This window comes from Chroicocephalus ridibundus, chromosome 7 (genome assembly GCF_963924245.1).
Source record: "Chroicocephalus ridibundus chromosome 7, bChrRid1.1, whole genome shotgun sequence".
Taxonomy (NCBI): Eukaryota; Metazoa; Chordata; class Aves; order Charadriiformes; family Laridae; genus Chroicocephalus; species Chroicocephalus ridibundus.
Genome location: NC_086290.1, coordinates 28,210,923 through 28,224,754, shown reverse-complemented (window position 1 = coordinate 28,224,754; position 13,832 = coordinate 28,210,923). Strand labels below are relative to the sequence as shown.

The 13,832-nt window shown below is 38.3% G+C and overlaps 1 protein-coding gene across 4 annotated transcripts in view; it reads left to right on the top strand.

Annotated features, from left to right (window-relative positions):
- Positions 1-2,104: 2,104 nt before the first annotated feature.
- Positions 2,105-13,832, top strand: part of TTN (titin) — a 244,001-nt gene continuing 232,273 nt past the window's right edge. For 3 of the 4 annotated variants that reach the window (XM_063341960.1, XM_063341959.1, XM_063341961.1), the window contains exons 1-8: positions 2,105-2,301; positions 4,498-4,601; positions 8,861-9,064; positions 9,805-10,092; positions 10,863-10,951; positions 11,042-11,286; positions 12,759-13,041; positions 13,272-13,424. In XM_063341960.1, the coding sequence (XP_063198030.1) occupies positions 4,511-4,601; positions 8,861-9,064; positions 9,805-10,092; positions 10,863-10,951; positions 11,042-11,286; positions 12,759-13,041; positions 13,272-13,424 (1,353 nt within the window). In that variant the 5' untranslated portion in view covers positions 2,105-2,301; positions 4,498-4,510. The remainder of the gene's footprint in view (positions 2,302-4,497; positions 4,602-8,860; positions 9,065-9,804; positions 10,093-10,862; positions 10,952-11,041; positions 11,287-12,758; positions 13,042-13,271; positions 13,425-13,832) is intronic. The other variant, XM_063341962.1, reaches the window with a different exon arrangement.

The following is a 13,832-nucleotide window of genomic DNA, read 5'->3' as shown; positions in this document are numbered from 1 at the left end:
AAAAGCAAATGTAAAACTTCTAAAAAAAGTAAGCGGGTAGGAACTGATTTAAAAAATACAATATATTTCTTTTACATATCTGAATGAAGCAAAATTTTTTCCATGTAACTTTCTATTATTGTCATCAATTGTTGACTTGATTGAAATAGAAAAATTTCAACCTCTGATCATCTCGTAACTTCAAAAGTGACAGTTTGCACACTTCTGTCCTTTAGAAATTATCATGTATTTATAAACTTTTTCATTGTTTATTTGACTTAGACATCATCATTAAGCTGGCTGTGTTTGTTAAGCTTGCAGATACTAGCCTGTGTTCATTCAAGTTTGATTTCTCACTGAATATTTAAACATTTAACTACAGAGAAAAAATGGTCATCTGCTAATGTAGCAAGTCCCTGATTAGAATCACATATTACATACCCTTCACACAGATTTCTTTGAACATTTTGTGCCTTCTAGTAGAAGCTAACTTCTTCTCCCCACTAATGCATAAAGTTTCATTTGTTATTATACTAAGATACTAAGTCTTATACAGAGAGAGTGGGCTCTCTGACATCTGTTTGCAACACAAAGTTAAAAATAAGCCACAGTACTCTGACTTTCAACCGCTGCAAAAGTCCAGGGTAGTACCAGTGTGGAGACTATTCTTCCAGTTTCTGTTGCTGCTGTTACTGCTGCATGCCAAGAGTAGCCATAAAGTTGACACCTTGTGGCATGGATAAATTAAAGGTCAGATCAAACTTCTGAAGTTATTTTATGAGATCACAGCAATATGTCATTTCTTGTTTCTTCCAGATCTGCAGCCTCTAGTACAATACCCTCTTGCAGGTATCGTAGCGGTGGTATTCTCTCTCCTTGGCAGGCATTTTCTGGAGCTCCTGCTGGAGGTTTCATTCAGGTTGTTTCTATCAGGTTGCAGCTGATTGATAGTACAAAACTCCAGCCTGTGCTTACTTCTCTAGGTATCCTCTGGGTGATACTTTTCAATGTGGATCTTGGTAACAGCAGACTGAAGATTTACCAAAACAGCTGAGCACATGCTTGAATTTAAGCACATACGTAGGCTTATAAGCCAGTTATGTGCTTAAAGAGTTTACTAGATATGCGTTATATATGTTCCACTTCATAGGAAAGGAAAAGGCAACAAATGAAACAGGCAGATGTGGTGTTGGGGCAAAACACCTCCCATTCCAGCTATAGAAGAGGGTCGTTTTCTAGCTCTGCCCCTGTTCTGGAGGCAACAAATCTAATGGTACAATTAGCTGCATAGAGTGGCAAAGCTGGGCTAGTGGAGGTTCACAAACTCATATGCTATTCCATGGATGATTAACTCTGTGGTCTGCACAAGGCCTCCACAGGTCTAGAAAAAAGCCATTAGACTTAAGATCTGCTTTTTTAGAAATTACCGTAGTTGCCTGTGTTAATTTACTCTCAAAAAATTTATATTTCTGCACATTGCATGCTATTGTTTGTTAAGCCTAACTGTGTGGAACATCCAACAGAAAAATTGTGATGGAAACAAAAAAACCCAACCAAATCGCAGAATCTATATATTACCAAATACAATTATAGAATGCAAAGTTATGGAAAAAAATAATTTACACAGTGTATTCTAATAGCATGCAGCCACATGTCTGAGCTCAGCTTACTTATTTAGTCTGGTGATTGACAGATGCATTTGGTATCTTCTTGGATGTTTTATATTGAAAGAAAGTAAGGCTGAAGCTCACCAATATGACTGCTGCTGACTTTCCCGTATCCTCTGCTAAAATGTTCCAATATCACTTTCTTTGTCTTGTGCTTATGACTTAGGAAATTCGCAATGGCTTGTAAACTGCACATGATAAACCAAATCAAATTATAAATCAAAATCTTTGGAACAGATGATGTTTCCTCGGTGAATCCCTTTTGTGCTTCCAGAATTAGCGTTGTCGATCAAACCAACAGGTGGTGTACGGTTACACAGAGCGGATCCCCCCTCACAAGACACTTTCTGTTAGGAAACCAATCAGAACGGGCACTGAGAGGATGAGGCAGACCTGTCAGCAGAGCTGGGGTATATAAAGCAAAACAACTATGTTAGCACTTCTGAGCAGTCGTGCATTCCCCGCCTCGCCTCGGGTGTAGGGATTGCAAAAAAACAAAACTACACTGTCAAGACTGTGTAGTTTTGTTTTTATGATTAGAGGCTCAACAATTCTCATGCTGGGATTGTCTAAAAAATCTTACTCTGGATAAGGACGTCGTTCAAGAAGATTTCGTTGGGCTTAGCCCACTCTTACAGGCACTTTGAGAGATCAGGTTAGTAGCATGTTTCTGCTGGTGTAATGAGTATTTTATCAGTCATTAATAATCCTGGTATGATCTGTTCTTTACAAATTTGCTCACAGAAGGGTATAGTTTTCAGAGTATAGACATGGAGCGCTTAAATTCTCTGGCTGGATTATATCTTAAATTTCTGGGAGTAAATTTCAATAACACTCAGCAAAAAGTTTTTCCAGTGTATTTATTGTTGGAGACTATATAAATTAAGATTTGAAAAGTGCATGGAAACATCTGCTTAACTTAAAACCTCCTTTCTGTTGGGAGTGTTCAAGGTTATCCTACTGAGAGATAAACTGAGAAGCTCCAAGAATAGCTCTGATAAAATGCATATGGTATCAGCTAAGCGCTGATGACTTTTTAAGGGAATCAACTGCTAAGGTATCAGTTACATGGCAGCTCTGGAACACTTGTCTGCTGTCATTCAGAGCTGGGAAGGTTATTTCTGGAACATGACATTTCAGATGCATACTTTCAGTTCTAATTATACAAAAAGCCTTATAAGATCAGATCTCCATCACTGAAATTTGCCTTGACAATGAAAGATATAAACTTTCTGTGAACTCCATGACAATTCTACTTAATTAAATGATTTCCAATCTATTCTGGAATCAGGAAATTACATATATATATAAGCTTTCATAATGTTTAATTATATTCTAAGATTATTTCCATATATTTTATCTGAGCTTCAAAACATAGTTATAACTGAAGTAGATCTTAGCGAATTACATGTGACAGATATGTGTCTTCATCTTTCAGAAAACTAGTGTTGTGTTATGACGAAATGCTGGTCATTTGTTTCTAATTTGAACTCATTTCCCTCTACCCTCAAAGCTGAAAAGCTTTGTTAAAAAGGCTGTTCCTCTGTCAAGCTGCAACAAGTATCCAGATAACCAGTAAAGGTGATAAAAAGCAGCTCAAAATCCCGATACAATATCCAGTGCTGCCCCTATGCACTTATTGTCTGTAGGCACCGGGCACTGATTTCGTTGAAGGAACTCATATAATGAAGGATTTTCACCCATTTGAAAGGTGGCATAAATCTGGCTGATAGTGAAAGAAACTTCACTTTCTTGTTAATTTTTAAGTTATCCTGGGACTGTCACAAAACCAGGCACAAAAGCTAAAGTAACCAACAGTAAACGTGTGAGTGAGATTGACTTGAAAAGATCGTGGGCTTAACCCCTGTTTAGTAAGAGCGTGATATGCTCTCGGGGGGATTTTTTAATGAGAAAAATTGTAACTTTAATAGATGTATGATACTCTTAAGAAAACACTAAATACATTTTAAAAACCTGCACTATTCAACATCAGTAAATAAATCTGTTCAGGCAAATATAAAATACTCCTGATACAGAAGCCTATCTAGTGGCAGTGTGCTATTTCAAAGTAAGATCTTGTGGCATAGGAAAAGAAAGCAAACTTTTTTCCTTTCAGATTTCACATGGATCTGCAGTTGTTCAAACCATCAGTGTCAGTGGCTACTTTATATCCTAGCTCACATTTCCAAGGTGGCTGTCTTCCCGTATTCAAAATTCCACTGAGAAACTCTCTAAGAAAGAGTAGAATTTTATCTTCATCTTTGTTGCCAGTATGCATCTGTGTAAAATGAAATTATTCATTGCTTACAGACTGCTTTTACAAGAGAGTCCTGGATTATTTTTTTTTAATTTTAAAAACCAAATGGATTTTAGACCTTCACATTTTTTTCAGTTGCTACTGAGTGATCTAGTTGTCTTTCTGCTGGAGAATGCAAATGCTTTGCACCAGCAAAATATTGTGAAATCATTCAAAAAAAGTTTTACGTGGAGATTATTTTCCCTTTAGGCAAAGGAGATTAATGGACAAATAGAGGCTAGATGACCTGCACAAGGTCATGCAATGAGTCAAGCAGAACTTTGTCTCCTGCTGCATACTTGTAGTGCCAAATCACAGCTTCACTAAATATAACAGTTTCACATCCAACTCAGCCAAGTGTGCCCTAAGAGTAATAGGCTGTATAGCTTTGTCAAAACCTAGAGTCTCCACATTTCACCAGGTCAACATGATTTAAAATGAGAAGAGTAATTTGTTATGAAAATAATTACAAATATTCCTAAAATCTAGCAAGAAGGATGTGTGTGTAATAAGAATTTCGCCATTGATATCTAATTATGTTTTTGTTGCTTTCAGAGTGCCTGTAAAGATGACGACGAAAGCACCAACATTTACGCAGCCGTTACAAAGTGTTGTGGCACTGGAGGGTAGTGCCGCAACCTTTGAGGCTCATATTAGTGGTAAGGTTTTGATTCATTCTTGCAAGGCTGATTATATTTTATTGTTATTTTTAGTAACGTTTATGCTGAGACAAATGATAACGCTTTTCGTAGATCATAATCTGATCTGAATGGGTAAAAATCAGTGCTGAAACGTGAATTCATATCCACACCATACGGTACTGATCAGCACTGTGAAGGGCTGTCAGATATCCACAAGCATATTGCATAAGGTCACAAGGCTTCCCAGGCAACAGCCAACCATCCTGCCAATGAGACTGATTTCTAATTCTCATGTACGTTAGAATCATCAAAACTGGGTGGAAATAGCATGAAAAGTATGTACATAAAAATACATACCGTGCTAATAAGGGAACTTGATATGAGTGCAGAGAGAATAATGTTTGGATGATGATTGGACAGAATGAGGATTCAAGGTGCAAAAGGCAAGGCATATATGCTAGTTCTTCATTGACCTGGTGCTAAGCCTTACTCTGGCTGAGGCTTATTTCCACCTTCTGTGTTTACTTGACTCCAGAGTTCTGGCAGGAGGATTAAAAGCACAAAATCTGAGTTCATGTGGCCACTGAATAGGGTAGAAAACCCTCATTTGCTAGATTGTAGACATGTATGGTGATCATGATGGTTGTACAAGACTAGATTAATATAATTTGTTTGTGCAATTTAAAGGTGCCGCATAATTTTAAAGGATGGTTCATTTTGCTAGTCTACACACTATTAAAGCACCCGATCTTGTGCAAAACCCCATAGAAGCCCCCGAGGTAACTTTAACTTAACCAACACCCTGTTCTAAGAGTGCCTCTGACCTGGGCAGTGAGTAAGGAGAAATGACATGTGTTCCTGCCGATGGAATTATATTGTCTTACAGGCATTAGCAATGTGATGATCCACATACCGTAAAACACTACCCAAATGCTCTGTGACAGGTGCAAACACATGATCTGTCCAGCTATAGAGATCTCTGACATCTACGGTCCACTGTGGTTCATTCCTTGGCCCCTTTGGATGACACTGACTCACACAAGGTTCACACAAGGTGTTTGAACACGTCCTGTAGCCAATTCAGGATATTTTTTCATGCCTTATTCTGTTACTTGGCCCTCTACTCTTCAGTTAATTGCCTGGACCTCTTCTTGTCTGTACGCTGTAAATTTTCTGTGAAAAGTTTCTTTCCACTCATGATTACAATGCTTATTATTATTATGAATACATAAATATATCATCAGAAAAAGTTAGGATGCTAATGTTAATGTGTGATTTTGGCTATTTTCATTTGTGTGATAACATGGAGTACTTGGGAGGGGAACTTGATTTCTTACTAAGAGGAGATAGAGCAGCTTTTCTAATAGCATATGCTGTATTTGTACTTTAGTCCCACATATCATGTGAGGCAATCTCCTGTTAGCTTTTATTCACATTGTGGGATTCTGGAGTATCTTTCCTGCCCCAAAAGCATCCACCAAGATTGACTGATCTGACAGTGGCTCGGCATTTAGTTTTTCTAATGTGTAAAAAATATGAAAGTTTAATTTCTTTAACTAATTGCATAAATAATGGACTATACAGCTTTATTCTGCTACGTTGTATGCCCTTCCTTTCTGTCATAAATTATTGTGGATTTGAAATTCAGACTTTCTGTTTATCTTTGATAACCCAGCTTTTTTAATATGCAAGTCAAGTATTAATACAGAGCTACATTTTGAACGTGAAGAGCCTGGTTAATCTAAGAGTACCACGAAGAGCTTAGCAACCACCTGAGATGCAATTTTGCAGTCTATAAACCAGAACAAATGAATTGTACTGTTGTATCAGACTGTGAATTAAGTGCCAGTTTACAAGGGTTTGATAGCAGACAAAAATACCCAGTACCTCCCCCTGGGCTCAGAAAGCGCAGAACACACAAACCCTATGATTAAAAGCAGTAGATGCCAGAGCAGGTAGGACATCGTCACAGGGGGAGTCCTACTGGGTGAGCAGTGACTGAGGGGACATGAGACAGCACGTCACTGTCAAGGAAGTCTGCAGTGCTGCTGCTATTAGAACTGTGCCCATCCTCATGTCTCCGCAGTACGGATCAAGTATTGAATTTGTCCATAAAGAACAAATTAACTCTCCACTTAACTTTCTTTGAACTGATGTTTTCAGGTATTACGCAACGCAAGCCAGCCTTTACACTCTGCATATTGTTGAAAGCAGGACATACATTGTACACAAATTGGCAGTTCCTGTCACTTCTGTCATTGTCAGGACAATCTCACCTGATTCAATTACTTAAGCGGTGAAGTTGAGGCACTTCAGGTTCATTTGCTTCTTTCTTGCAATAAAGCTTAAAAAACCTCAAGGACAGTTCTAAAATGAAAAAGAATATCCTAATAATTAATATTCGAAACATAGTGCAATTTGGCACTTGTAAAAGTAAGTCCTTACTCCAAGTCCAGGCAAAAATATCTATAATCTGAGCTAGACCTTACCTTCTAGTTCCCAGCTCTGTGGCATGGGACTAGCAGAGTGCTAGTAGATTTGTGAAGAAGCTGAGTTTCTTTTAATGTGAATTAGGGCTCAGATTTCCAAAACAGCTTCTAACTTCGGATCCCTTGAACATACGAGTTTGAGACATAAAAATAGACTCAATTTTTAAAAATGTAGGCCTTGTTCAACTTACCACAAAAACCCCTGTGCTTGCTAATCATGCTGCACCAAGAATATAAAAATGTTTCAAGGATTTCACTATTGACAACACGATTTTTGGTTGCCTACCTTGAAACATCTTGAAACTGATTTGCACAAATGTTGAAGACGTATCTCTGGATGAAATCAGTGGGATCTGCTGGTTACTCTGTATTTATGGTGATAATGCCCAAATTGTCCTACACCAGTAGTACAAAGTTGAATTATACCAGCACCATCAGGGCTGTTTGATAGGAAATTTGACCAACTTCCACCTGTGAAATTAACAACGCTTAAACATACTTTTACCCTTTTGATTTTAATCCTCTCTAAAACTGGTCGCATTCTCTTTCTCTGTGTTTCTATTTTACATATATCTAAAAATCATTTTTTCAACTATGAGTAAAATTTAAAACTTTCCAAACCAAGTCTGGTGTGACTGCAGGAGACTTCAATCTCCTCTTTTTTTTTAGTCTCACACAGTCATATTCCTGGCACATTAAAGCCCAAAATAATGAAATGAGTTTATAGGAGGGATACTCTAAAAAGGAAGCAGAACTCTGTGGTCTTGGGGTTTTCCAAACCACAGAGAGTGGAACTAGGAAAATTAGAGCAGCTGTAGCAAGGAGAGTCTCAGACGTCATTCCTGAGCCCCTGTGCAGTGCACTTGGTGATTTGGCTTGAGTAGAGAAGTACCTAAAGTAAATCTGCAGGGATTTTCATTTTGGAGAAATGGTATTCTAGGACTACAAAAAGACTTTGAGCTGGAACTGTCTCCTTAAATTAGCTGTTCTCCTTAAGTGACTCATATAAGAATTTTACCTGTTTGCCAAATGGATTTCAGTTGCTCAATAAAGTTGGCCAAGTAGAACGATGGGAAGAGACTTTCCATTAGGAATCTAAAATCACCATTTACATCTTAAAAACCAGCAGTAGATACAGGTGAAACTCTTCTGACCAGAAGAGTCTTGCTCATGATCCCAACAACAAAAGAATAATATATTTGAACAACAAAAGATCAGCTGATTCCAGATGACTGCTTTCCACCAAGCTCAAACAGAATTCACTCTAGAAGAAAGAAACAAAAACCCACAACATTGGGGTACTTGATGTTAATGTCTGCAACAGTCATTTTTTCTGTCACTTCGTTTTCTGAAATCGTTTAGTGTTAGGACAAGTACTTGGTTGCAAGTTCAGATTTTACTTTTTCTCCAAAGTATTGGACTGGATTTTGTTAGCAATACTACTTAGATACTAGCAAATAAATAAAAAAACCCCTCACATGCATCAATTCACCCCCCTCGTAATTTGTACTTTTATTCCACAACAGGACTGCCAAACTACAGACTGCTCATTATTCAAGTGACTTCCTAAATGCAGTAGCCTGTGCAGTTGACCTGTTGCTCTGAGTATTTTAAAGACCTTTCTGAAAAATAAATTCACCACTGTGGCACTGGACATGCGCTCATTGATCTGTTCCTCTGCCCTTACACTTCACTATAACTGTGTATACGTGAGCAAGTATTATGGGAGTTTTGTATATATGGCATTTCCTAGCGTCTTAATCTCCTCTTGTCGTCCTTTTTCTTCAGGTTTCCCAGTTCCTGAGGTGAGCTGGTATCGGGATGGCCAGGTTCTCTCTGCTGCAACTCTGCCCGGTGTGCAGATCTCGTTTAGTGATGGCCGCGCTAAACTGGTGATCCCCACCGTGACAGAAGCAAACAGTGGAAGATACACCGTACAAGCCACCAATGGATCTGGGCAAGCAACTAGTACTGCTGAGCTACTTGTCACAGGTATCAAGCAGCTAAAGAAAGGCACCTCTCTCTGCTGGCAATGTGAGAAAGTGAGCGACAGCCGCAGTGCCACAGATAATGAAAGAAGTTTGGATTTGAAATACATGATTAGCAAAGAAACAGCAAAACAAATTATTTCTCCTAAAGCAGTCTAGAATTCAGCATATATTCCCACCAGTAATTTCTAACAGCGTCCTTCACATCTTAACTGTAAAAAGTTTAATCTTGATCTTATAAACTCTTAATCACAGTCACAAACTTCTGGCTTAGCCCTGTATACTTCTGCTCATGTCATCTGTCACACTGGCTGCATTCAAACTACACATAAAAAAAGGATAAAGTTCTGCAGGATGGAGCCCTTAATGATATTTAATGATGTAAATGGTATTTAACAGAATGACTCACATAAAAGGCCATACCCAAGAGATTGCACTCACTCCTTATGTAGTATACATGTATGATCAATGTATAATCAATGTACCTCTAATTCTAGAAACATTCGCAATCATGGGCATAATCAGAATTATCAGAAATTTTAAGCATGTGGAAAAAAGTTACAGGTGTTTGCATTTTGGCAAATCAACTCATAATGTTTTGAATGAGAAGGTAGTATCACCTGTGAGTAGCATGCGAAGGAGAAATAGACCTTGTGCACTTCTAGTAATGAAAATATCTAGCCCTTACAGTTCTTTTTAACAGACATTATTTTTATTCTATTTATTTCTTCAATAAAACCGTAGCTGGAACAGCACCACCAAACTTCTCACAACGACTACAGAGCATGACTGCAAGACAGGGAAGTCAAGTTCGACTTGACGTGAGAGTGACTGGAATCCCTACACCTGTGGTGAAGTTCTATCGGGATGGAGTAGAAATCCAAAGCTCCCCCGATTTTCAAATTTTACAAGAAGGAGACCTTTACAGCTTAATAATTGCAGAAGCATATCCTGAAGACTCCGGTACCTATTCAGTAAATGCCACAAATAACGTGGGACGTGCTACTTCAACAGCTGAATTGCTAATTCAAGGTAACAGAGATGAAGTTGTGAGCCATGAAAATAAGAGAGTATTCATTGTAGTAATGGTACAATATGCACCACTTCATCAAAGTTATATCAATAGGTTCATTTATAACTTCTTTCTATAAGGCTATTAACTTGTTGTGAAAAAGCAGTGTCTTTGGTGAAATTTGACAAAGATTTTTGTCTGAGAATTCCAAAGGACCGTTTCTCCATAATTAAACTTCTTTAAACTGAGGATAGAGTAGACAGAAAAAAAAGTGTGGGATACTTTTGGTTGTTCTTGTTTTGTTCTGTATATTTCTCAAAGTTGTATTTTTAAGCTGGCGTTGATAGACCAGGTAGATTGGGCTGCACAACTGTAAATGGTCTTTTAAATGAGCCTGGTAAGGATGAAGACAGTTCTTAGATAGAGGAGAATTGTAGCAGTGAATCGTTCTACCCAGAGCAGTATTGCTTGGATTTCCCCTCAGTCAGGCTTCCAGATTGTGTAGTCATTTGAGATCCAGGACTGATTCTGAAGAATCCACAATAAATGTATTTTTCTTTGTTTGTTTTTTTTTTTTTCTAATGACATAGTAATGCAGAAATATTATTTCAACTGTTTTCACAACTATCTGTCTATAGATACTGCAGGAAAAATAGATGGTTGCTTAATTCTTTCTCTGTTGTTCGTATACATTTATATATAATTGGAATTGACCATTCATCTGTTTCTGCAGCTGTTTATTGTTTGTTGCTGTATGCAATTCTCCTGAACATGTTTTCTCTTCCAAAAGGTGAGGAAGAAGCCGTTCCTGCTAAAAAGACAAAGACAATTGTTTCGACTGCTCAGATTTCACAAACAAGACAAGCCAGAATTGAAAAGGTATATTTTTCAAAAACAAAGCAGGTAAGGCTAAAATGTGGATGATTACTTCTACAGTATCTCAGACTTCTTTTCCTGATTTCATTGTAGAAGATTGAAGCCCACTTTGATGCCAGGTCACTTACAAGTGTTGAAATGGTCATAGAAGGTGCGACAGCCCAACAGCTCCCACACAAAGCACCTCCACGAATGCCTCCTAGACCTACATCGAAATCACCGACCCCACCAATAATTGCTGCAAAAGCACAAATGGCACGACAGCAATCACCATCTCCTGTTAGACAATCACCATCACCTGTAAGACATGTCAGAGCACCAACACCCTCACCAGTAAGGTAAACTTATTACTCTTTCAGACAAGATTGCTTTTTGAATCACTTTCACTTATAGCAGTAATGCCGTAGAAGGAGAGCATAGTACAAAAATGGAAGAAGGAACTGACTTAAAACTGACTGAGTTTATTCTGACTGTGAGCTATAATGTGCTGTTGCCACTGTTACAGAAGTGAGTGCTTCTTATGTAAATTTTCTATCCCATATGGAAGAAAATCCTTTAGAGAATAAATCCCATTTGATTGCTCTGCATTCAGCTGAAGTAGCTGAAGTTCATGACGGAAGAGAAGAAAACAGCAGAGCACTTGGCCCTTGATTATTTTAGATGAACAGAGAAAAGAGGAATGACATTCTGATGTCAGGCAGACAGAATGGAAGGATATGTAAAAAAAAAAATAAAAAATGAACATGTGCGTGCTGGAAGTGACTGCGGAAATAGCGTTTTGAGGTTAGGCAAGGTAACTGTGGTTGTGGAAAGGTGAAGTTTATCTCTGCTGTATAAAGGGTCTTGAGAGGGAAAGTGAGTGATTTGAAGATCAGGGCTTGTGGTCTGTGAGACCCCAGGAGGTCTGTGCTGAGGGGCAAGTAGAGAGAAAATTGCTTTGGACGTCCTGAAGTTTCAGCATCCTGAAGCACCAGCATCATGGAACGTCTCCAAGCTGAGTTCTTAGAGGAAACCCATTTAACTTGTCAGAGCTATGTATGCTGGTGAATTTTGCCTCATTGAGAATAACTTTCAAGGACAGGAACAAATTAATTGACAGTAACTAGCAACAACTGCATAGATGAAAGAATAATTCAATAGTGCCATCTAGAGTGCACATGGAACTAGGAGTTTGTACTCCCCCACTAGTCAAACCACTTTTAGACATACAACACATTAGAAAATAAATCTAAAAATTCATATGATACTGCTGCCCCCTACTGCTGCAATTTGTTAATTCGATCTGGGAAATACAGCATTAAAAAATTCCTTTTGAAGAAAATCTAAGTTAGAAAGCCTGTTAAAGCATTTTGAGAAATGCTTTAAAACTCTCTGCTAGGAATGTGATTGAATTTTTGGAATATCAAAATTTAGAAACTATCACTTTCCAAGCGGCTACCAATTTTGTGGCTGAGATTTGTAAATGTAAATATGGGAAAGAGTATAGGCCCTGATCAGAAGCTGGAGTCTGAACACATGTATGGATGACACGTGGAAATGAGATGTGGTGCAGGAATAGCTAGTTATGTTGTTGCTAGGTGGCTACCACATGCTATTTTTTATGTGACAAAAACACACATTAGACATAATGTTAAAACCAGGTAAGCGTAATTTACAAGTAGAACCCCTCAAAAACCTTTTTAAAATCAAACTACAAACTAATGAAGATATCCTAAATGGGGAGTGAATTCAAGTTCAGGCTGAAGTTGTTTATATAATTGTCATTGTGTGACACTACATTAATTATATTAACACTTTATTCTTTCATTAGGTCAGTTTCTCCTGCTGGAAGAATCTCCACCTCACCTATCAGACCAGTGAAATCTCCATCTCCAATCCGTAAAACACAGGTAGTGACAACAGCTGGGGCCGAAGTCCTTCCTCCTTGGAAGCAGGAAGGATACACTGCAACCACAGAAGCCCAGATGAAGGAAACAAGAGTATCTACAAGTGCTACCCAAATAAGAACTGAAGAAAGATGGGAGGGGAGATACGGGGTCCAAGAACAAGTTACCGTTAGCGGTGCTGGTGAGGCTGCAGCTGGTGCTAGAGAGGTAAAGTCTGTTTTAAGGATTAAGATTTTGCTCTGTGGGTGGACTTACCACTGCTGAATAGATCTGCTAAATGGAATCTGAGACGCTGTGTATAAAAATTGTGTGTATCTGCTGTTGAGAGAGTTCTGCTGCAAATGCTTCCTTGCAACATTCTGTCTCTGTACTTGTTTTGTGCTTCTTCTGAACGTGTGCAAAACATGAAAAAATGTCTTTTGATGTGACTAATGTAGGTGAGAAAGGACAGTGAAAAAACAGCAGCTGTTGCTACGGTTGTTGCTGCTGTGGATCAAGCCATGGTGAGAGAACCAGCTCCAAGTGTTGTAGAGCAAACTGCTAAAAGGACAGCAATGACTGCAGTCCACGTTCAACCTGTTCAGGAGCAGGTAGAAATAGAGCACAGACATTCTATGATTTCCCTTTTATCCCTTCATCCAACGTGCAAGCAAGGCATGATTCACCGTGAGGAATTAACAAGATATTATCCAGTGCACCGCAAACGCATGCATACTCTTACAGAGCACCTGGACTGTAAAGGAGTGTTCTTGGATCACTTATTCCATGGCTTTCCATCATAGCAGGATTGAATTATTCTTAAACTGTTCTTAAGTTTAAGAATGCCTCCTATGAAAGTGATCCTTTATTATCCCTTGTCATTTATTTTCTAACATTGTTCTTACACCGATGAAGTTTTCCCTCTAATATCTCATTTAAAATTTCCCCACTAGGAATGAAATAATTCTCCCTTAGTATTTTTCCTTCACTTGCATTCCTCTCTTATTTTTCCTTTTCCT